This window comes from Gossypium arboreum, chromosome 2 (genome assembly GCF_025698485.1).
Source record: "Gossypium arboreum isolate Shixiya-1 chromosome 2, ASM2569848v2, whole genome shotgun sequence".
Classification (NCBI taxonomy): Eukaryota; Viridiplantae; Streptophyta; class Magnoliopsida; order Malvales; family Malvaceae; genus Gossypium; species Gossypium arboreum.
The window spans coordinates 102,754,624-102,780,090 of NC_069071.1; the positions used below are offsets into that span (position 1 = coordinate 102,754,624).

The window sequence follows — 25,467 nt, forward strand, 5'->3', positions numbered from 1 at the left end:
GCTCGGGGAAAAGTTTAATTTGTACTAAATGACTTATATGATGGTAGTTAATGATTTTTGGATTCAAATTATTCATTAAATGTCTATAATTGTTCTATTTTGCATTGTAGCATTCTGTAGCTCAATCCCAACAATAGGGACAGGCAAGGGGTGTTACAACAATTGTCCTACGTCTACGAAGCATTACCTAATGAATGATATTCAACAATCATCTGGATCACCTATTGGCATTTACCCTTACACAAAAAAGTAATTGCAGCCCTAATATCGACCCCAATTGTCACAGATCACTCACCCAAATACATAACAATACAATCAATAAACTCGTCAAATAATATCTAAAAGAGTGTCACGAAATTACCACAAGAAAACACAATAAAGTTGCCGACAAAGACATTCCAAAATTGCTCTTGATGTATGACACAAAACAATCTATTTATAAGCCTCTTCAAGTAGTTAATCAACAGTGTTTTGATAGGCTTTAAACCCAAGCTTAAATTGCTTAAAATATTGGTTGGAAAATTTGGTCTCATTTTTTTATACCATCTCCCTTAACTTTACTTGCAATCACCTGCAAAGGAGTTTCAAATTTACTAACATGAATTACAAACCTTTGCCATTGTTTTCTCAAGGTTAAGTTATAACCCCTGTAGCTTTCAAAAGTAAACTAGAAACCTCTAAAAAAAAAACTTGTTTTAAAGTGTAATAAAAAAGGCCTCTCCAAAATAAAGGTATGGTGTTTACAAAGTTTAAGCACAAGATAACCTTAAAACTTGTAAAAGATTTTCAATAAAAAACAAATATATGTGTACAAGAAAAGATAAAAAAAATAAAGCTCTTTTATAATTACTTGTTAATTTACTTCATATGTTGCTTGGATATGCATCTCTTGTCCTTGAAGTATTGTTGATACATATTTATATTAAAGAAGTAAATTTTAACCATTTAGAGTTGTTGGAGGTGAAAAACTTGTATTTGGCAAGTGCAAAAAAATGTTTGTTAGACAAAAGGGACACAACCTTTAGATTGGAGATCAATCAGAAGTTCAATGATTGGTGATCAATCAGAAGTTCAATCCTCTATAGGGGTAGATATTTGGTTAAAATCCATGAAATACAAATTTAAAAAGAAAATTAAAAAAATGGATTTTGATCCACTTAAAAACGTTAGAAACTTATTGTACTATTTTACGCAAGTGCTTTTAAGATTTTGAAAGCTTGAAAATATTTTATGAGATTTTCAATTAATTTTCATAGAATTATTTAGAATTTTATTCTTAAATGTTGTTATATTAAAATATTACAAAATCAAAGTTAATGATTTGGAATCAAAATAAAAGAATTCTTAAATGTTGTTATATCAAAATGTTACAAAATCAAAGTTAATGATTTGGAATTGAAAATAAAAGAAAGAAAAAAGTGAAAAAAGAGAAGGAAAAAAAAAAGGAGAGAGAGAGGCATCAAGGCAAAAGATAGGCAATGAAAGTGGGTGGTGAGCAGTGATCAGCTCGAAAGCAAGCCTTACTACCACAACTATTAGAATTAGATCGGATTAGTTTATCGGATCGATTGAACCGATATCAATTGGTAGAACTAATTTAATCGGCGTCAAATATTTTTTTCTTTATTTTTATTTTTTTAAATAATTTATTTAATTAAATTGGATGAACCATTAGACTCGAGAATTGATGATCTAACCGATTTAATCATCAATCCGAATCTGAAAATCTTAATTATAGCCAAATTTTGTTAATGTTTCAGCATTAATTTTAGAGAAAAATATAGAAGATTCTTTTAACAATTATAGTCATTAAGAAATTTTAAAGAGATAAAATTATTAAATTGAGTAAAAGTTTAAATGTATAAATGAATAAAATTATTAAATTGAGTGAAAGTTTAAATGTATAAATGAACATTTCAATCGTAAAATAAATTTAAATATTCAAATTATTTCAGCCAAAATAAAAATAAATTTTTATATCAAATTTCCAGAAAAAATCTAAAATTATTAAAAATAACACCAAAATACATTGAAATCCAACGAAGTTTCTTAGATTCATCCTAGTATCTTTTGTCATCTCAAATTTTGTCCACTAAATTAAAGGATATTTCCGTAATTTGAGAAAAAGGATAAATGCTTCTCTTACGTGTCATCTATGAACAAAAGACATGTCATCAGTTAACTTATACCACAAAACCCAAGCATCATCCCAGACTCACCACAGCCCTCAACCCTCTCCATCCCTCTATCCAAATGGGTCAAAATCACATGTTCTACGGAACAGACACTGCTATCCTATTCCTCATCATTCTCAACCAACATCAACCATATACAATGATTTTATCAAAATTTTCAATTTTAATATTCGATAATCATAAGGTCAAAACTTTACTAAAAAGCACATCGAACTACTTACAACTCGAGTCTTTGGTAGCGATATTACAGACCGCTGTGAAGCAGTGTTCTTTACCACACCAAAGCATTGCTATAAAAAGCAAGAAACAGAGTAACTGAATTTTAAAAAGCTCAGTTTTCTGCTCTGTTTTTCAGTGACAAGTTTCAATGGCAAAACCAGTTTCAATTGAAGTGTGGAACCCAAATGGGAAATACAGAGTTATTAGCACCAAACCTATGCCTGGAACTCGATGGATCAACCTCTTAATCGAGCAAGATTGCCGTGTCGAAGTAAATTATATGTTTTTTTTCACTTCTCTAAACCCTCTGTTTTCGTTCTCCTCTTCTTCTATTAAATCCCAGTTTTTAAAGAAGTTTTTTTTTTCATCATCCTGTTCAGATATGTACTGAGAAGAAAACAATTTTGTCCGTTGAGGATATCATTTCTTTGATTGGCAATAAGTGCGATGGGGTGATTGGACAGGTGATTTTCTTCTTGGGATTATTTGTTTCAGTTAGAAAATAAAAATATGAGTTCTTTTTTGTTTCCCTTTTTTTTTGTGAGTTTTTTATGTTATGAATTTGTGTTACAGTTGACTGAAGACTGGGGGGAGACTTTATTTGCAGCTTTAAGCAGAGCAGGAGGCAAAGCATTTAGTAACATGGCTGTTGGTTACAACAATGTTGATGTTAATGCTGCCAACAAGTATGGTGTTGCTGTTGGTAACACTCCTGTAAGTTTCACTTTCCCACTTAGTTACAAATAGTTTTACCCTCTAACCTTTGAAGCTTTTTAATAGGGTAGTTTAATCATATTTGGGTATGTTTCCATAACATGGATAAGTGCCAAGCTCCATGTGTTCGATTATATGTCTTCTACAATGGATTGTAATGATAAAACAATAAATAAACTTGCAAAGATTTGAGTAGTGATAAAATGGTTACGATGTTGGTTCAGTAATTTTGGGGTAGAAACAGTAGAGCTAATGTTGGTGATAATTTGGTGTAGGGTGTACTCACAGAAACAACGGCAGAGCTAGCGGCTTCTCTTTCTTTGGCAGCTGCTAGAAGAATTGTTGAAGCAGATGAGTTCATGAGGGCTGGCTTATATGATGGATGGCTCCCTCATCTGTATGTCCACGAAATATTACTTATATTTCATTTTTTGTTTATGTCGATGATAAACTCGAAAACTCACTTACATCATGCTTGTACAATTCCACTTGTCTCTCTTACAGGTTTGTGGGAAACTTGCTTAAAGGACAAACAGTTGGTGTAATTGGAGCTGGTCGTATTGGATCTGCATACGCCAGAATGATGGTAATCTCTTACTAGCTAATTTATTCGACATTGTTTGAGGACACTTGATCATAGTAACCTTCAATATAAATAGAAATTGTCTGGGTTGGTGAGGTTTTTGAAGTAGATTTTAAAGTTGTGTAAAATCCTGGCTCCTGAGATATGAAACATACCATATAATATTGCTGCAAAGAGCATATTTTCCAAGGCTTATTCTACTTTTGGTCCTACTTTGCTGCATTAATGGGAGTCATTTCGTTTTCCTATCTTATAACAGGTTGAAGGGTTCAAAATGAACTTAATTTACTATGATCTTTACCAATCAACACGGCTAGAGAAGTTTGTCACAGGTATGTCTTGAGACATTTTCTGCAAGTTAACGAGTTGTCAATTCTTATTTTATGGTGCTTTTATGTTTCCTCATCCCAGCTTATGGTGAGTTCTTGAAAAGCAATGGAGAGCAACCTGTTCACTGGAAAAGAGCATCAAGTATGGATGAGGTGCTCCGGGAGGCAGATGTGGTAGGATTTTCTTTGCTCAGAACTTTTAGTGTAATTTCTAGATCCAAGTTTTGAATTATAATGCCGATTGAGAGGGATTGCTACCTGTTCTTTTTGTAGATAAGTCTTCACCCGGTCTTGGATAAAACCACCTATCATCTGATCAACAAAGAAAGCCTTGCAACAATGAAGAAGGTGATTGAGAACTTCTCTTTGTCTTTAACATTTGGAAAGTATGTCTTGCTCAAGGAAATATGAAGTGGATTTTATTTTTGCAGGAAGCAATACTTGTAAACTGTAGCAGGGGCCCGGTGATTGATGAAGTAGCTCTTGTTGAGCATCTGAAGCAAAATCCTATGTTCCGAGTTGGTCTTGATGTCTTTGAGGTGACTTTACGAACTTTCAAATCTCGAGTCAACCACATGAAAACCATCCTCAATTTAGTACATAATTGTTGATTAATGGTGTTGCTTTAGGATGAACCTTTCATGAAACCTGGGCTTGCTGAGATGAAGAATGCTGTCATCGTACCACACATTGCTTCTGCTTCCAAGGTAAGGTTTACTAGGATTCACATATCATGTTGAAGTGACTTACCGGAGTGTAATTTTTTTTCCTCGTGCTTATGCAGTGGACTCGTGAGGGAATGGCAACGTTAGCTGCTCTAAACGTCTTGGTACTAGTTTTGCTTCTCGCTTTCTTTAAGTTCAGATATGTTTGGCATTAATTCGGGGAAAGGATCGAAAATATATCTTGTTTTTCGTCTGTGATAGCCAATGTTCTAAGCATTGCTACACTTTCTCAATCCGCATTACAGGGCAAGATCAAAGGATATCCAATTTGGGGTGATTCAAATCGCGTCGAACCATTCTTGAATGAGAGTGTTCCACCTCCTGCTGCATGTCCAAGCATCGTTAATGCGAAAGCGTTAGGTAATATTCATGTATCGAAACATTATTCACTCCCTTTCTCAAAATTGCAGGAGCCATGATATATGTGTCTATAACTTCACATTCATCAATCAATCATGTTTTCTCCCTCAGGTTTACCTGTTTCAAAGCTATAAGCACCAACGGTCAGTCCGGGTTGCGGTCCGAGTAGTTTCTCCTATGAATGTGAAGTTTGGGGTTGTGCTGAGTTTAGTTTATGCTAGACTGAAAATGGCAATTACCATGTATATGTTGCATGGGGAAAGTACTCCTTTTATTTACTTACATTTTGCTGTCTTGTATGTAATAGAGAACAGCTTTATAATTTCATCAAACAAATGAATTTGCACTCATGGATTCATCGATCACTGTTCAATGTTCATCATACTATTTAAATTTGTATACATAAATCAGCAGTTGCATTGACCATCCTATAGATATTTCTATAGACCGGTGAAATAGTTGACTTTTTACTTTTATTCAAATAATTTTGCTGTGTTATTTTTTCCAAACCTCCTTAAATTGTAATTTTTTTAAACACTTTGTACGTCCGTTTTACGGTTTATGTTCAAGGTTCATAATTGTCCCTCCTAATAATGTTGTCTCCAAAATTCGAACTTCTTGAGAGTACAATATGTCTTATCAAGATACCGTACACCCAAACATCGATATTTTCTTAAATTGTAAATTGATAAAAGTTGTTATAGTAAAATGTTTTGTTTATGATTAAAATTAAAATTTTTACCTCAATCATATCAAATTAAGTTGATTATTATTATTTATCAAATTAAATTTTAATTAAATTATTAAAGAAAATTATCAATTATTGAATTTAATTCAAATCATTGTAGAAATTCTAGATTAAAAGTGTACTTCTATTAGAGAAAACTACTAACAATTTTATGATTATTTCGGTTTGAAATCAATTTATTTATACTATATATTAAATAAATTAGTATCATGAATCAACAAAGCACTAACTGAATTGAGTAATGATTAAAATACTCTTTATAAAATAAATCATATTATTTGAGAGTACTTTTATCATTTTATATATTTTATATTAAAATAAAAAATACTAATATAATAATATCTAAACCCAGGCTTTTATTGTTTCCAAACTTAATACTTGAATCAAAGCTTCATTTGCTACTCTTACTTATATAATTTTATTTTTTTATAAATATATTTGTTATATAATTTTGAATTTCACCTATATAGTGGATGGGTGCAACTAGAATATCAAGCAATGGTTTGAGTAAGGGTGTAATCGAGTCCAATTATTGTTAAGTTTGAGTGCGACTCAAAATTCGAAACTCAATATTTGGCTTCAACTCGATCGAAAATCTATTTTCAAGCTCGAGCTCGTTTATACTCTTCTACTAATTTTGTATTAAAGCTCAAACTTAAACTCAAGTTTGGCTCTATAATTAAGCTTAGGGTTAATAACATATATTAAGGGTAATAATATAATTTAATAATATAAAAATATAAAAAAAATTCAATAAAGCTAACGGGTCATTCGAGTTGAGTATTATTAAAGTTGAGATCAACTCAATCAATAACTCGAATTGCTTGAGCTCAAACTTGACTTAATAATTACTAAATCTAATGTAAATCTTTTCAAATGAAAAGTAAAGTAAGTTATAAGTGTTAATTTTTTATTTACTTTTGAGTCAAAAGTTAAAAATAAAAATAAAACATGTTTGAATGATGTTTTATTTTGAAATTGACTATTGCTTAAGTGAGTGCAATAGACACCCAAAAGTACGGTCATCATAACTATCTTGTCTACAATTATGGAATCAGCAATTTGCTCTACTGCCTCATTGACCATTCCCTTTCATTTGACCTCAATTTGCGTACACGTTAAACAACGAATTATATAACAATTTTTAAAGTTCGGTTTTACTACAAGCATACAGTATCAGTTGTAATATTTATAGTTTCAATGGAACACGAAGTATTTCAAGGGATTAAACCCAAAAAAAAAGGTGATTAAGCAATAACTAGCATACACAATAGAGTCTAAGTGGCTACTAATACGATTTTATAGTACGACAATTCATAACAAGATAAGTTTGCAAGAAAATTAAATATTCTATTCTAGGGACTAAATTGCAAAAAGTGTAAAACTAAAGAGCTATCAAGCAAATAACTAATGGGGGTTGGTTGACTTCAATGTGGTTCACCGAACCTCAAACAATGGACATAAATCGCGTAAATTACCAAGTGACTCCATTTTATCTTTCGATCTCAATTTCACTAACTTAGACAAATTAGATCCGATTTATCTTTCGATCTCACTGGTTAATCCGGGACTAATGAATAGGTGCACAAAAAGATTACCTTTCGGTCTCACTTTATCTTGATATTTTCCTTAGGGGTGTCACTATCTAAGTTCTTAGTTCTATTTGATTTAGTCCAATTTATTACGATTTAGTCCTTTGTCCAAAAGTTTTAGTTTACCCACATCTCCATCAACCAACCTCCTTAAAGGTTTAGTTACACATGCTCAAGGTAAAAGAAATAAATATGAAAATGTAAAATAAGGTAGCCATAAAAGTAAAAGCTAAGAAAAATGTAAAAGTTGAGATTTTTGTGCAAGAAAACTTAAATAGCATGAAACCAAAAGCATTTAACAGGAAAATCTAAAGCAAGAAACATAAAATGAACAAGCTTTAACAAATTGAAAGTAAAATAAACTAAAACGCATTAAAGTAAAGCTTAAAAGGTCTTGAAATCAAGGTACATGGACTATAAATGCACATAAACCTTAGCTACAATACTAACTAACTTAACTAACACTAAGAATAACAAGAATAAGAAGTAAATGCAGAAAAATAAACTTTAATCTAAGGTAGAAAAAGAGAAAAATAAAAACCCTGGAAAAATGCAGAGGAAAACTAAAAAAAACCTAAAGAAAACTAAACCTAAATCTAAGCTAATGTGTGTCTCTCTCCTCTTCAGCAATTTTTAGCTATTTTAAAGTGTATTCTAATGACTTTTCATTTCCAAAAATGCCCTTGCACGGGCCTTGTGTGGTTGGTGAACCAGGTAGACAAAGACTGCCCTTTTTGTCTAAGTTTGTCCCCCTAACGAAGGTGGATATCGCGATACCACTGAAATGAGTCTTCACTCTCCTATACTATTGGAGGTATCGCGATTCCAAGGTGTGGATATCACGATACCCTTTGCCTTACTATCGTTCTCACTCATTTGCGACCTCCAACACGTCCTTACATCATTCAAACACACGTTAGGCCTCCCAATAGCACTATCGGCCAATTTGGGTTACAAAATAGAAAAAAATGAGACATTTTCACTTATTAACCAAAAATAGAAAAATAACAAAAAAAACTATGCTAAAAATGCTATTTTGCTTGAAAAAAAAGCTCCTTAAATGCATTAGAGAAGCCTAATTTCCCATATCCTTTTTGTGGCAGATCACCACCCCATCAACTCTGTATGCATAATAACTCGATACGCCTCTTCTTTGGCGTAGTCCTGGCTTTGTCCCTCCAAGCACAGTTTATTAACATTGAAACCTGAAACATATATGCAACAAAAATAAATACAATAGTACTTAATGAGCTTTATTACTAAAATGTACTGACGGATACTTTATATTCTTAAAAGAACATCTTTGCATCAACCATCTTTCTAAACCACTTATATTTGGCGAATATCACTATAGTTGTAATACATGCATATATGCCAATTGTATACTCTTCAAGTACACATTCTTTCTTTTTTAATTAACTGAAGATTTTTTTCAGGCATTTCTTAATTCTCTCGTTCACATATGCACTTCTGAACAAAACATACCTTCAAAATCCAACTAATACAACGTATTTTCTAATACTTGTTCTTGACTTAAAACAGTTGTTCATTATCATTATTCGAAGGTAAACACATACACATATGGAAAATACTTACGTAGGTTTGAGTACCATCAAACCATTAAGTAAATCATACCCTGATTCGATACCACACAACCCATACTAACAATAAACTTCATAGATCAATCTATTAACATTCACAACATTATTCCAGACGCTCAAAATAATTGATATTCAGTTTTCATAAGATTTCAGGCGAAGTCATTATGCAACTTAGATATGACAGGTTCCAAATAACTTTGATTCAATTATATCACCATGGCGAATACCTTATTAACATCCAGATACACGGTTCTTTTCAAAATTACCCTTTAAACTTATTTATTTCACAGGTCGTACTCAACTCTTAATCCTAAGCATATCAATACCCTAAACTTATTACAGAGCTAACAGAATTTATCCATATCTTACCATAAAGACAAAACTTACAAGGCATACATGACAGACCATGCCATAAGGGCCAAACAGAATGTGCCATAAAGGCATCATACAACTTACCATCATCCCAAGCACTTACAACCCCCATGTAAAGCCTGTACTTAAAGCTTTATTGTTCATAGAACTCTTATAGTCTTACCATTTCAGAACTTAACAAGCAAAGCTAAAACACTTACCCGAAGATGGAATAACCAATGATTAAACCTAGAATTGAAGCTTCTAGCTTAATAAGAAAGAGATACATATATATATTTAAAGAAAGAATTAGAGAATAATATTTTTAAGGAGGAAAAAGAACTTTCTTCAAAACCTTTATCTCATATATATAATCCATTCCCCCTTATAGACATTCAACAAGTGCCATTTAAATTCAGAGCTTGTCTCTCTTATTGGCCTACAGGTTTCAAAAGAAACATAAATGAAAATCCTGTATAATAAATATTAAGACAATCATTTCAGTTGGTTCCTGACCAAGCACTTTACAACCCAATGAGAGCAATATTAAGACAAACTGGACGTATTATACATTTGGCGATAAATCATATTATAATTTGCCTTTTTGCCAACTAAAACCTTTACTCTTTGGCTAATCAGAATAATATAAAATAAAATTTCTACTTAATTACTTGGTGTATACTATGCATCCACAAGTATACGTCAAAAGAAACAAATGGGCGAATTACAACCTACCAAACACATATTCTTTCACTACTATACGCTTTATCCTTGAACCCGCTCGAACTGGGATGTGACACTAAGTACAAAAGATGACTTAGAAATTAATTTATTTTTTCAAATTATTATTTAATTTATTGTAATTAAATAATTGAGTTTCAAGTGAGAATTAAATTAATTAGTCATCATAGATTTGTTGAATAAGGCAATTAAATTAATTTCCTCATACATTCTACTACAATAAAGTTGACATAACTTTAATAAAGATTAGAATTGAGTTTGGAAAATAATTTAATTGAGAAATTACTTTAGTTGAGTTAAGTTAATTAATTAATATTTATTTTTTAGTTTAGTTAATTAATAAATTAATTACTTTAGTTAAGTGTATTCTTGAATTAATATAATGAGTCAATCAAACACCAATTCAATTATGAATCCACTAAAATAATTTATATTTTATGAAAGTGTTATTATCTATTTCTATGTAATAAAAGAATAAAAATTAACTATTACTTCAAACATCATACATAATAAACATTTAACTTTACAATCATCATTTAGATTTTATATGGATTTTTAATAAATGCATTTCTCACATAAATCTAATTATTTATGATTGTTTTAATATTTATACCTAAAAAGTAAAATGTGTAATTGTAATTTCATAAAATAAAAATAAATAAATAAAAAGAAAAAGAAAAAAGTTTGATTTGAAAAGTAAAAAGCTAGAAAGGGGTGGCGACGGTAAAAAGGTAAACGGACAGAAACATCCAGAACCATTTCCAATAGATATAATAAACGACAGCGTATAGCTCCAAACATGAATTTTTCTATAAATACCTACAGTTACAATCAGAGTTAAATTATTATTATATTTAGTTTTTTCTCGGTTGGCTCTTTCTTTTTTGTTTCTGTTTCCTCTCTTTTTATTGAAAAATTAGGGTTTCCGTCTGCGGTGGTGAGAATCAATGGCGTCGACTTCGAGGAAGATAATGTTGAGGAGCTCCGACGGAGAGACTTTTGAGGTGGAGGAAGCGGTGGCGGTTGAGTCGCAGACGATCAAGCACATGATCGAGGACGATTGCGCCGACAACGAGATCCCTCTCCCAAACGTCACCAGCAAGATCTTGTCCAAGGTCCTTGAGTACTGCAAGAAGCATGTCGATGCTGCTGCCGACAAGGAAAAGACTCCTGATGACGAACTCAAGGTTTGGGATGCTGATTTTGTCAAGGTTGACCAAAATACCCTCTTTGATCTCATCCTGGTCAGTTTCCCCTCTTTTTCCCTAATTCCTTTTCCGTTCACAATGCTGTTACTTTTAGAGCTGTTTGGGTTAATTGAAATCGTCTGCTCATCTGTTTATTGCTCTACTGTTACCGGACATCGTTTTTTTTCCCTAGCGTTTTTTGAATCAGTTCGCACGATCCCAATCAGGAGGCGTATGGTGAATAAATTCCCCTTGATTCATTAAGACACATAATTTACAAGCTTCAAATTTTTTTCATTACCTGGAAATACCGTTGTATTGGTCTTGATAATGGGAATTGAAGTATTAAACGTATAGATTGTTGCTTATTTTGTTCGTGCTTATTTTCTATTCGTATGGTAAACCTTTTGATATTGGGATTTGCAGGCAGCGAACTATCTGAATATCAAGAGCTTGCTGGACTTGACCTGCCAAACTGTGGCTGATATGATAAAGGGAAAGACACCCGAGGAGATTCGCAAGACCTTCAACATCAAGAACGATTTCACCCCCGAGGAAGAAGAGGAGGTTAGGAGGGAGAATCAATGGGCATTCGAGTGATAGGAAAGCCTTTAAATTTAATGTTGATATTATTATAGTTTATATGCTTTTCTGGTTAGGTTTTCAAGTTGGGGAAAAAAAATTAAGAACATTGGCTTTCTTTTGGCTTATTTTGTTATATGCATTAGTGTCTTCTATTCTAGAGGATATTTAATATGAACCTCTCCCCTCCTCTATTATCATAATATAAATTAGAATTTCTTAATATGCATTGCTATTCTTTAGTAAATTTTGTTGTTTCTGTTCTTCTCACTTTTATTTAACTTCTACTTGGCTAAGTGATGTGCAATGCATACATACATATTTACGATATATAATTGAACCAGATGCTTATTTACATACATTATACAATCCGAGTTCTATGAATCTTGTGTGCTCAAGTTTTTTTTTATTATTTTTGGACAATCCTTTACCACCTTTAATGGAAGCATAGAAATCCAATTTTAGGGGGATTCAGTTTAAGGGTATATTTAGCCTGACTATCCAAAAGCCCTTTGACAGCAAAAGCAGCTTTAGAATGTGCTTTTCAACCAAGAAAATGACTGATCGGTGTTTTCCAAAAGGACTTTGCAATGCTAAACTAGCTCCAGATTGAAATATAAAGAATTTTTGTGGTTAGCTCATTGGATTTTAGATGTACTTCTCATGGGACCTACTGGCCCTAATCTGTAACTTCACATGGTAACACTGTTTCATTGGTTGGATTTACAATATTGTACTTGCATGTATAAAAAGTTATGAAATTAATAGCAGCTAAATCGAATCCTCCCCATGTTCTCAAGTGTCTTGGTTTTAATGTAAACTTGATGAACAAGTCTTGCAAACATGCCTGATGGAGATTTCATTTGATGATATGATTTTGCAGTTCTGAGTAATCCTCTCTTGAGTAAAGCTTTGAAGAGTGCTTAAGATTATCCTCTCTCAAGTAAACATTAAACTTGAATGTTTTTCTTCAACAGGAATAAACATTGATATATCAATATACCCATAAATTTAAAAAGCATCAGAACTAGTAGTATTCGTTAATATGCCCTCTTAAGGCGTCATCTATCAATATAACATTAATAACTAAGTAATTAAAGGGTTTTTTGTTTGGTTTATGTCCATCGCATCTCTTCATACTTTATCTTGAGCAACTTTCCCTCTTCTTCCCACTTGTCTCTATCTTCATTATATTTATCTTTCAAAGTGCTTTTAACTCTATCAAAATTCTCCTCCTTTTGCAGCAACTTTTTCTTGTACTTATCCTTGTATTTCCCTTTGGCTTTCTTTGCTTCTTCCTCTTTGAACATCCCGCAAGTCTCACATGCAACTTGCACCTGCATGCTTCCCTCTTCACCTTCTTTTTCATTCTTCACTGTTGTCCTTATTTCTACTTCCTCCTTTTCTCTCATGCTGTTGTAATTTCCTCCCTTAATGGTATCCTGAAACAATACATTCATGAATGTCAGATCATGCATGCAAATTCAATCCACCATAATGATAACAATAATAATAATAAGGCACTTACGCTTTTGTTTAAAGATCTTAACTTCAAGTTGTGTAACAGAGTGGAGAAAAGAGCATAAATATCCTGGAGAAGGAGCTTGACCATGTAAACTACGAAATCATGCAATATCAATGCGACGAGCGTGGCAATAAAGTGCTGTTTATTACCATCGACAGCAAAGTAAAGCAAACACATTAACAAGGTTCGGTCGAGCCAAAACCAAGTCTTCTTTTCTGCATCCATCACTGAGATATCACTCTCCAAAGAACCCTCTATTCAAAGAATAAACACAGAAGGGAATATCACAGCGTTTCGAATTGGACAGTGCGTTTGTTATTTCTTATATATATGTGAATAAAGTTAAAAGGGAATAAAAAGTTAACCCTAAACCTAGCTTGGAACTTACGATATTCTTTACAAGGTGACCTCAATTGAAGAGAAGCCAGAGGCTAACACCTAATGGTGGATTGGACCTTCGTGAAATAATGGGTTTTCTAATTACATACTTATGTCCAACTTCATTACTTTTTCTTTCGCCTTTTAGGCCCAAATGTTCTCTCACTCCATTTCTTTAACAAAAAGGTTTAGGCAGACACCATGAACAAATTTAAAGGTTACAATAAAATTAGGGATTTAGTATTTACAATAAAATAAAATTTAAGTGAAATAATTAATACCATTAGTGTTTCTTAACATGATAATTAAGCTACTCTCATTTAATAGAAAAATTTTGATAAAAAATACTAATAAAATCTTTAAATAAAAAATTAAAAATCCAAGTAGATAAATTAGTAGCAAAATTTGGCCATATTTAAATCTTATCTTTTAAAGCTTTCAATTGCCGTGTTCTAGTGTAACACCAAAATTGAGTTCAAACCCAAGATAACCTCTACTTCCTGCCGCTGTGAAAAAATAATTGAAGCAAATGTGAGTTCATAATATTTATGAAAAACAGTGAAATATATAATTAAAAATTTGATGTCAATAAAGCTATCACTATAATAGAGTTTAAAAACTTCAAAAGTGATAATTGAAAATCTAACATGCGATAGAGATATGATAAAATTTTTAATCTATGCACAGCATGGTTAAAACAAAATCTATACATTTCAATCACCCAAAAGAATGCCAAATATATTCTTATTGTTCAAGATTTGTCAAATCCCTAAAGCTAAAATTTAAAAAAAAAATCATAAATTCAATTTAAAAATCAACCGAAGATAATAAACTAACGACTCATAATTTTATTAAAAAAAAAAAAAAGTAAACGAAGAAGACAAAACACATGAAAAACACAGAGCTTTTGGCTTATATCACCTTTTATTTTTTTTTTCTTTTTTCTTTTTTCATCAATAAAACAAAAATGGCAGCTTCCATCAGAAAAATTTATACAATAAAACAAGATATCAGTATTCAGTAGTCATGTTCTGAAAACGAATAAATTAGAACTCATTGCCAAAACAGAGTATTTGGGTCAGATTTTCACAAGCCTTTTTAAAATTATTATTAATTTTATGATTATGATTATATATGTTATATGTTGTATACATTCAATTATCAGAGAATTGCTTTTGTAATTTAATATGTAGAGTATGGTATTCGGTTTGCCATTTGCCAAGACAACTGTTGCCATCATTTTTGTTACTTTTTTTTTTCTTTTTAGTCTTTAATGAATGATTTAAGGGACCACTAACTTCATTTCCACCATCTTTTTTTTTTTTAAGGGAAAGGGAACATTCCTGGTTTATATATATATATATATATATATATATATATATATTATTTAATTGCATTAAGCTTTTTAAATTTATCAGTTATTTTTTATTTTTGGTATGTAAACTTTTCTAACTAAGTACTCAAAATTAATGTTATATCAGTGAAGTTGGTTTGTCAATCCAATAAGTCAATTAGATGTAAAACATAATTTAAATATATATTTGTTGTATGAATAATTTGGATATAATGTGATAATGAAAATAAATCATGTCGATAAGATTTATGAAAGCTATATATATACATATATATTAACATGATATGTTCAAACTCTTTATGTAATAGATACACATGTTTATAATATGATTGACATGTAAATATGATTCATGTTAGATTTAAGTTGATATTTAGTGTCTAAACTAAACAAAATGAGCTAAGTGGTATAATTCTTATACTTTTAGAATTCAATTGGAGGATAGATAATATTTTCTGAATTAACCCTATGTATATATTTTAAACTCACTTCAGCTACACAAGTTTAAAAAGAAATTTGAATACGAAATTATATTGATCATTTGGGAGATAAAATTAATTTTATTAAGAGAAAATGAAAGACAATTTTTTTGGAGTCAAAATGAAAAAAAAATCGAGTTTGAAGAGGAAAAGGTTTGTTATGATATTTAGTAATATTAACCTACAACTCGAATGGATTCGAGTCAGACTTTACACAGTTCGTATATTGAGCTCGAGAATGGCAAAGATGATGATTGCAACTTTTTACATTAAGATTAAATTTCTTACAATAGCAGGGATAGGCTTTATGTAGTATGATCAACGAATAGTAAGACAATGTCCCATGTTATCGATCAAACATACACACGAACAGGTATAGCAAGGACAATGCTCATTGCAGACAGGAATGGATGGTCAAGTTTTGGATTTGGACGTGAGGGATGAAGACAGAATTAAAAAGACAAAAGAGACAGAAGTCACGAAAACCTTGCAGTTGTTCTATGATGATGTGAATAAAGTGGTGAAAATTTCATAGGCATTGGCAGAGGAGGAAATAAAAGATTTGATCCACTATTTAAGGCTGAATTCTAATGTTTTTATATGGTCGGCTGCAGACATGCCTGGGGTGGATCCTTAAGTAATTGTTCACAGGTTAAATGTGTTCTATGAAGTTAAATCAAATAAGCAAAAGAAAAGAAAGCGTGCTCCGTAGGTCATAGAGGCAGTAAGGCAAGAAGTAGGGAAACTGTCGTCAGCAGGATTTATGAAGGAGATGGAGTACCCTTGTAACACCCCCTAACCTGTATCCGTCACCGAAATAGGGGTAGGAGGCATTACCAAACTTATACAGTATCATTTATACAAAACCAGATCATAAATTTGCATTCCAAACCAAAACTTTTCAAATTTCACCATAAAGTCCCTATTATGGGCCTACGGGGCCCATTTCATGCTTTAGAAATAATTTGGAACTAAAACAGCAACTTTGGAAGACTTTTGAAAATTTTTCTTGAAGTTAGGGGCACATGCCCGTATGGCCATCCCGTGGGCAATTCCGACTTGCAATTTCTTAAGCATCAAAGGGGCACACGCCCATGTGGCTGGGCCCTGTGGTAAACTGATTTTTCACCATTTTTAAGCCATTTTTACACCATTTTGACATACGACCATGCTTGAAACCCGTGTCCTTTACACGACCAAGACACACGGCCCAGTCTTTTGCCCGTGTACTATCCTGACTTCACATTTAAGGATGGAGGAGACACACGGCCTTACAACATGCCTGTGTGCAAGTCGTGTATCTCACACGGTCTTATCACACGCCCGTGTGACATGCCGTGTGGACTCAAATGAACCTTATAGTTCAAATTTACCAACTCTGCAAGCCTTGAATAACAAGCAAATTTAAAATCCAATCTTTCAATCAATCCAAACATGATTAAACACATCTAATACACACTAATTCTACTAGTATAATAATCTAACATATGTATTTTAACAACCATTAAACGAAAGAACTCCAAAATTTATACTTAAGAACCATTCGAATTAATTCAAAATGAACTATATTATATCATACACTTTACATTTATGAGCCAGCTATTAACATTCTTCACTAACATCTCTTATATATAAAAATAACATTAAAACAACCTAGGTACATGCCATTCCTTAAGATAAGATACATCACCAAGTTTTTGAGTTCGGGAGTTGGCTTGGATGCTGAGACGTTAGTTACGTTTGTACCTAACCTGTACACGAAAACAACCGTACGCTGAGTATACAGTCAGTGGTATTTCTATAAACCAATACTTAACATGCATTTAAAACATAACATAAATTTTGTCAATAAGAACTTTATAATCTTTCATTCAATTATCGTTATATTATAGTAGCATTTATCAATAGAATTATAATCAGTAAGAAAATGCAATTTCAGTCAATATCTTTTAGTGTTCAGTACAGTAGTTTACCCCTATTAACATAACTCAGACTTGAACGGATACGCGAATCTAACCTACACACCGGTAAAGCACATAGTGCTTCATCGGCCGAAGCCGAAAAATAACAGTAACAGTACGGTACACAGAGTACCTCATTAGAACAGATCTGGAATAGTAACAGTAACAGTAATAGTATCGCACACAAAGTGCTTTGTCGACACAAATTCGAATATCCCTGAACACTTCCAATCCTATAGCATGCCAATTATATCCGACTAGCTCAACACTGTTAATAGGGATTTCAGTTTCTTTTAAATTTAAACATTCACATTTCAAAACAGTATAGTAAGATAACAATACTTATCTCATTTTCATTTTTCACACAATTTAAATGATAAATACAATAAATAATTACTAAGTTCGGTTTATAAATATACAAATCGTAGTTCTCGAGTTTATTCGTTATTTTCGCTCACTTTCTCTTTTCCCTTCTTTGATGACGTTCCCGATGCTACGTTAGCTACGAAAAAATTAATATTTAAAATCATCAATACATATCATTTAATAACACACTCTTCTATTTTCCATGTAACTTTTACATAAATTCCAATTTAGTCCTTCCACCATAACCAATCTTTCTCTTTAAAACCAATCCCATATTTTCATTCTAATCCAGCTTTTACAAGTCTTAACACTTAACTTCCTCCATAAAACATCAATTTTAAAATTTAGTCAATTTAGTCCTTACTATAACAAAACTTATATCTGTTTTTACAATTCAATCATTCTCTCACTTCTAACTTGAAATTCTATCATTTTATCTCATAATTCATCTATTTGTTCAACTTAATTAACATCTAAAAATTCACTAACTTTCTAAATTTCAACATAATTCAAGTAGGGCTTTGTTTTAGGATTCCAAAAACATCAAAATTACAAGAAAAAGAGCTAAATTGACTTACCACTTAAACCTTTAAATCCTTAAACCTCAATTTCCATTTTTCTTTTTCTTTCCCATTCTTTCCTTTCTATTTCGTTTTCATTCTCTGTTCTTTTATTTAAATTTTGTTTCTTTTTTATTTTCTTTATTTACTTAATATATTATAATATTAATATAATTATAATATAATATTATTTACTTATTATATAAGTAAATACTAATAATTATCAATATATGTTTTATACATACTCACATGTATTTCACTATTACCATACACTTGGAACTCATTTTGGCTTATTTACTTATTTAGTCCCTTAAATTTTCTTTATTCTATAATTAAACTTTCACACTTTATTCAATCTAGTCTTTTCACTAAATTAGCCTTAATTCAAGCTAATTCATTTAACCAAAATCTAATTAACCACACTACTAACTTTGTAAATATTTCTAATAAATATTTATGAATTCATTTTGCGAAAATAATGACCCAAAAATTTAATTTTTTGATACCCGTAAACTTTGGGTCGTTACATTTCTCCCCCTTAATAAATTTCGTCCTCGAAATTTACTTGAAAAGAGATGGGGGTATTGTGATCTCATTGTATTCTCTGGTTCCCACGTTGCTTCTTCAATATTATGACTTATCCACAACACTTTTACTAAGGGAACTCGTTTATTCCATAACTCATTTACCTCACATGCCAGTATTTTAACCGGTTCTTCTTCAAATGACAAATCAGGTCGAATATCTATATCTTCAGTTGAAATCACATGAGAAGGATCAAATCGGTATCTTTTTAACATAAAAACATGGAAAACATCATGAATCTTCTGTAATTCAGGAGGCAAAGCTAAACGGTATGCTACATGTCCAATTCTTTCTATAATCTCATATGGTCCAATATATCATGGACTCAATTTACCCTTCCAACCAAATCTCAAGATTTTCTTCCAAGAAGAGACTTTAAGAAATACTTTGTCTCCAACTGAGTACTCAATATCCTGTCGTTTCAGATCTGCATGTGATTTCTACTTGTCAAAAGCTGCTTTCAATTTTTCTGGAATCTTTTTAATAGTACTTTTCGTTCCTTGAATTAACTCTGTACCAATAACTTTTCTTTCATTTAATTCCGTCCAACACACTAGTGATCGACATCTCCGACCATATAGAGCTTCATACGGTGCCATTTGAATATTTGATTGATAACTATTATTTTATACAAACTCAGTTAACGGTTAATAACATTCCCAACCTGATTCAAAATAAATGATACAAGCTCAGAGCATGTCTTCTAAAATCTGAATGACTCGTTCTGACTATCCATCAGTTTGTGGATGAAAAGCTGTACAAAAATGAAGTCGAGTACCAAGAGACTCATGCAACTGTTTTCAGAACCTCGATGTAAACCGTGGATCCCTGTCATAAATTATTGATACAAGAATACCATGTAGTCTCACAATTTCTCCGATATAAGTTTCTGCTAACTTTTGAAGTGACCAATCCGTTCTGACTGCTATAAAATGAACTGACTTTGTGACCGATCAACAATCACCCAAATAGTATTTTTCTTACTTGCTGACAATGGTAACCCGGTTACAAAGTCCATTGTGATACAGTCTCATTTCCATTCAGGAATATTAATAGACTGAAGTAATCCAGTCAGAACCTGATGCTCAATTTGATTCGCTGACATATCAAACATTTAGCTACGTATTCCACTATATCTTTCTTCATACCTAGCCACCAATACAGTTCCCGTTAATCACGGTACATCTTTATTTATCTGGGATGTAATGCAAAAGAACTATCATGTACTTCTCGGAGTATTAACTCTTTCAATTCTAAAGTAGTTAGAATGCAAAACCGATTCTGATATCTTAAATAATCGTGTTCATCAATGCTAAAATTTTCTATCATACCATCATGCATTATATACCTCTTCTTCATTAGCTTTTCATCTTCTAACTGTGCCATTATGATTTGATCAAGCATTACTAGTTTTACTCTCAATTCAGCCAAAAGACTTCCATCATTAACAATACTGAGCTGTGCAAACATTGCTCTCAATTTAGTTGCAGCCTTCCTACTTAATGCGTTCGCTACCACATTAGCTTTATCCGAATGATAGTCAATAACACAATCATAATCTTTTAAAAGCTCTATCCATCAACGTTGTCTCAAATTCAATTCTTTCTATGTCAGAAGATACTTGAGACTTTTATGATCAGTGTAGATATAACACTTCTCACCATACAGATAATATCTTCAAATCTTTAGAGCAAAAATCACCGTTGCTAATTCCAGATCATGAGTTAGATAGTTACGTTTATGTGGTTTTAATTATCTTGAAGCATAAGCAATTACCTTTCCACTTTGCATCAATACACATCCAAGACTATTTAAATAAGCATCGCTATACACAACGAAATCTTTTCTCGACTCCAGTAAAGTCAATACTGGTGCTTCTGTTAACATTTGCTTCAACATTTCAAAACTTTTTTGACATTGTCCACTCCAAATAAACAGAACATTCTTTTGTAGCAACTTTGTCATCGGTAAAGCTATCTTTGAAAATCCATTCACAAACCTTCGATAATATCTAGCCAACCCAAGGAAACTACGTACCTCTGACATATTTTTGGGAATTTTCCACTGAATTATAGCTTCAATATTCTTTGAATCTACTCTAATCCCATCTGCTAATACAGCATGACCAAGAAATACAACCTCTGTTAACCAAAACTCGCACTTACTCAATTTCGTATACAATTGCTTCTCTCGCAATATTTGCAAAACAATTCGAAGATGTTGTTCATTTTCAGTTTCAGACTTCAAATATACTAAAATATCATCTATAAAAACCACTACGAATTGATCCAAGTATGGCTAAAAAATTCAGTTCATAAGATCCATAAAAGCAGTCGGAGCATTTGTTAACCCAAATGGCATCACCAAAAATCCATGATGTCCATACTGTGTATGAAATGTTGTCTTCAGTACATCACTCTCATTTACCTTTAGTTGATAATATCCCGACCTCAAATCAATTTTTGAAAACACAGAAGCTTCCTTTAATTGATCAAATAAATTTTCAATACGAGGTAACGGGTATTTATTTTTAACAATCACATTGTTCAACTATCGATTATTAATACACAACCGTATCGAACCATCTTTCTTTTTAACGAAAAACATTAAAGCTCCCAACGGTGATGTACTAGGTCGTATAAAACCTCGGTCCAATAAATCTTGTAATTGTATCTTCAACTCCTTTAATTCAATAGGTGACATACGATATGAATGTATTGACACTGGATCTGTACCCGGGTATACTTCAATCACAAATTCAACTTCCCGATCAAGAGGTAATCCAGGCAATTCTTCAGGAAACACATCAGGAAATTCACGTCATTCAGATTTTCTTTGCCGGCTCTCAAGCGAATCGAATTAATAACATATGCTAAGAAAGCAGCACATTCTTGATTAAGAAGCTTACTAGCTTTAATTGCTGAAATAACACGAACTATCCCACTGGTCCGAATACCATTTACTTCAATCCGATCACCACCTTCATTCTGAACAGTGAATTTCTTTTTATAATAGCCTAAAATTACTTCATGTTCTGATAGTCAATCCATACCTAGTATAATATCAAAGTCGTCGAATGGCATAATCAACAGATCAACAGAAAAGATTTTATCCTGAATCATTAATAGACATCTTCGACATATCTGATTCACTAACATAGTTTACCCCACTGAACTAGACACTTCTATCGTTACTCTAGATAATTCAGGTTTTAAATTTCCCGTCTCAACCAGTTTTGTATTAACATAGGAATGTGACGATCCTGGATCTATTAAAACATAAACAGGTTCTGAATGTAATAAGAATATACCTGTCACTACATCATGAACATCTCCTTCATCTCGAGTTCTTACAACATATGCTCGGGCCGGAGCTCTTATTTCAGATTGTTGTATAGCATTTTCACTGGTTCTTCTCATACCTCCTCTAGCAATTGGACCACTTCTGCCTGACCTTTGACTTCTAGAAGCAGATTCAGATCTTTGTGATACTGTTGGTGCTGCCTTACTAATCTTCGGACAATCTTTTACAAAATGATCAGTGGATCCACATTGGACATAACCTCTAGTTAATCTTCTACACTCATCTCTATGTCTGTTCCTATAGTGTTCACATTATGGAATTTCAGTATTCTGATTTGGACTTTTAACACTAACAATGGATCCAGTTATCTGTTTTCTTCGACTTCTATCACCTCCTTCTGATCTAGTGCTCAATCTCCAATTACCTCGAGATTCCTTTGACTGTTTAGGTTGTAGACTTGAACTAGTAGTTCTAGGACATTTTTCAGTTGAATGAGTAGCTTCAGACTTCTTATTTTTCCCCCAGCACCTGTTCAATCATCTTAGCTCTTTCTATTAGAACTGCAAATTCAATAATTCGAAATGGCATCAACTGTAGTCTAAATTCATCATGCAACCCTCTTAAAAATCGCTTGCATCTGTCAGCTTCAGTTGGTACAAATTCAATTGCATATCGGTTTAGTTTCAAAAATTCACGTTCATAATCTACTACAAACATTTCACCTTGCTTCAGTGTTAAAAACTCCTGTTTTCTATCTTCCATGTACATTTCCCCCAAATACTTTTTCTGAAATTCTCTTTGAAAGAATTCCCAACTTATTTGTTTTTCTGATACACTTTGAATTACTATCTCCCACCATACATATGCTTCTTCTTGCAGTAAAGAAATGACACACGTTAGACTTTCCTGTGGGGTATATTCGAGTTGTTTCAAAATTCTCTTTGTAGTTTCCAACCAGTTTTTAGCTTTTGACGGATCATCTCCCTTCGAACCCAAAAATTCAGTAGCTCCATATTTTCGCAATTCATTAATTCGGGGCTCGTCGGGCAGTAGAAGTAGTAGTTGTTGCAGGTATATTTCCCACTGTTCTTTGAAGAGCATCAGCTATTACTTTGAGTAATTTTGTATTATGTCTTTCTATAATACCACCCCTTCCAGTATTTGACAGTTGATTACTTACTGAGTTTGCACTTGGAGTTACAAACTCTGATTCATTCATATCGTACAGTTCATTATCTTCACTATAAATTTCTTGATCAGTTTCTTCAATCCTTTCGTCAGACATCCTTAACACTATAAAACAGAAACAATTCAATCAATATATAATTCAGCATCCAATCCTGACTCAAATTTAATTCAATAATGGCATGTACCTCTAGACTCAATTCCGAGCTCGATTTAGTCCTAGAATCGACTAAACCTGAGTAGTTTTGATACCACTAATTATAACACCCCTTAACCCGTATCTGTCACCGAAATAGGGTTACGAGGTATTACCGAACTTATACAGTATCATTTGTACAAAATCGAATTATAAATTTGCATTCCAAATTAAAAATTTTCAAATTTTACCATAAAGTCCCTATTATGGGCCTACAGGGCCCATTTCATACTTTAGAAATGATTTGGAACTAAACCAGTAACTTTGGAAGACTTTTGAAAATTTTTCTTGAAGTAAGGGGCACATGCCCGTGTGGCCAGCCCATGTGGCTCCCATGGCCGTGTGGCCAGCCTGTGGGGAATTCTGACTTGCAATTTTTTAAGCATCAAAGGGGCACACTACCTGGGCACACGCCCATGTGGCTAGGTCGTGTGGTAAACAATTTTTCACCATTTTTAAGCCATTTTCACACGATTTTCACACACGACCATACTTGAAACCCGTGTCCTTCACACGACCAAGAACACAACCGTGTTTTTTACCCGTGTACTATCCTGACTTCACGTTTAAGGATGCAGGAGACACACGGCCTAACAACATACCCGTATGCAAGCTGTGTATCTCACACGGTCTGATCACATGCCCGTGTGACATGCCGTGTGGACTCAAAATGAACCTTATAGTTCAAATTTACCAACCCTACAAGCCTTGAATAACAAGCAAATTTAAAGTCCTATCTTTCAATCAATCCAAACATGATTAAACACATCTAATACACATTAATTCTACTATTATAATAATCTAACAAATGTATTTTAACAACCATTAAACGAAACAACTCCAAAATTTATACTTAAGAACCATTCAAATTAGTTCAAAATGAACTATATTATATCATACACTTTACATTTATGAGCCAGCTATTAACATTCTTCACTAACATCTCTTATATATAAAAATAACATCAAAACAACCTAGGTACATGTCATTCCTTAAGATAAGATACATCACCAAGTTTTTGAGTTCGGGAGTTGGTTTGGATGCTGAGACGTTAGTTACATTTGTACCTAATTTGTGCACGGAAACAACCGTACACTGAGTATACACTCAGTGGTATTGCTATAAATCAATACTTAACATGCATTTAAAACATAACATAAATTCTATCAATAAGAACTTTATAATCTTTCATTCAATTATCTTTATATTATAGTAGCATTTATCAATAGAATCATAATAAGTAAGAAAATGCAATTTCAGTCAGTATCTTTCAGTGTTCATGTAACAACCTAAATTTTACTGTTACCGAAAAAGTGTGTTTTCGGGTCTCCATTTTTGAAAAATAGATTCGTAAATATTTATTAAAAAATATTTACGAAGTTAATCGAGTGGTTGATTAGGCTTTAATTATGTGAATTTAGTTTAATTAAGGATAATTGGATAAAAGGATTAAATTGAATATAATGTAAAAGTTTAATTATAGAATAAATAAAATTAAAAGGGACTAAATAAGTGAATAAGCCAAAATGAGTGCCAAGTGTGTGATAAAAATAAAATAATGTGTAATAAATATTGTACATATATTTGTAATACATGTATGTACTTACTTATTATTTAAGTAAATATTAATGTTATTATTATTAAATTGATA

The 25,467-nt window shown here is 32.3% G+C and overlaps 3 protein-coding genes across 3 annotated transcripts; 2 read left to right on the forward strand and 1 right to left on the reverse strand.

Annotated features, from left to right (window-relative positions):
* Positions 1 to 2,369: 2,369 nt before the first annotated feature.
* On the forward strand, positions 2,370 to 5,532 carry LOC108464364 (glycerate dehydrogenase). The gene is made up of 13 exons (XM_017764643.2): positions 2,370 to 2,685; positions 2,795 to 2,878; positions 2,988 to 3,128; positions 3,404 to 3,525; positions 3,633 to 3,714; positions 3,971 to 4,043; positions 4,123 to 4,214; positions 4,314 to 4,388; positions 4,472 to 4,579; positions 4,670 to 4,747; positions 4,825 to 4,869; positions 5,011 to 5,125; positions 5,237 to 5,532. The coding sequence occupies exons 1-13, from the start codon at positions 2,563 to 2,565 to the stop codon at positions 5,257 to 5,259; spliced, it is 1,161 nt and encodes a 386-aa protein (XP_017620132.1). The 5' UTR covers positions 2,370 to 2,562; the 3' UTR covers positions 5,260 to 5,532.
* Positions 5,533 to 10,981: 5,449 nt separating this feature from the next.
* Positions 10,982 to 12,150, forward strand: LOC108460734 (SKP1-like protein 1A). The gene is made up of 2 exons (XM_017760356.2): positions 10,982 to 11,402; positions 11,772 to 12,150. The coding sequence occupies exons 1-2, from the start codon at positions 11,106 to 11,108 to the stop codon at positions 11,943 to 11,945; spliced, it is 471 nt and encodes a 156-aa protein (XP_017615845.1). The 5' UTR covers positions 10,982 to 11,105; the 3' UTR covers positions 11,946 to 12,150.
* A 740-nt stretch (positions 12,151 to 12,890) lies between these two features.
* On the reverse strand, positions 12,891 to 13,777 carry LOC108460730 (uncharacterized). The gene is made up of 2 exons (XM_017760342.2): positions 13,456 to 13,777; positions 12,891 to 13,369 (listed from the first exon to the last, which is right to left on the reverse strand). The coding sequence occupies exons 1-2, from the start codon at positions 13,675 to 13,677 to the stop codon at positions 13,043 to 13,045; spliced, it is 549 nt and encodes a 182-aa protein (XP_017615831.1). The 5' UTR covers positions 13,678 to 13,777; the 3' UTR covers positions 12,891 to 13,042.
* Positions 13,778 to 25,467: the final 11,690 nt, after the last annotated feature.

Bases quoted from the DNA above. Each gene is read 5' to 3' on its own strand.
- LOC108464364 (XM_017764643.2), top strand. From the start codon at position 2,563: ATGGCAAAACCAGTTTCAATTGAAGTGTGGAACCCAAATGGGAAATAC. The intron at 3,129-3,403 runs GTAAGTTTCACT...AATTTGGTGTAG, and splicing joins TTGCTGTTGGTAACACTCCT to GGTGTACTCACAGAAACAAC. The intron at 4,389-4,471 runs GTGATTGAGAAC...TTATTTTTGCAG, and splicing joins GCCTTGCAACAATGAAGAAG to GAAGCAATACTTGTAAACTG.
- LOC108460734 (XM_017760356.2), top strand. From the start codon at position 11,106: ATGGCGTCGACTTCGAGGAAGATAATGTTGAGGAGCTCCGACGGAGAG. The intron at 11,403-11,771 runs GTCAGTTTCCCC...TGGGATTTGCAG, and splicing joins CCCTCTTTGATCTCATCCTG to GCAGCGAACTATCTGAATAT.
- LOC108460730 (XM_017760342.2), bottom strand. From the start codon at position 13,677: ATGGATGCAGAAAAGAAGACTTGGTTTTGGCTCGACCGAACCTTGTTA. The intron at 13,370-13,455 runs GTAAGTGCCTTA...GTATTGTTTCAG, and splicing joins TAAGATCTTTAAACAAAAGC to GATACCATTAAGGGAGGAAA.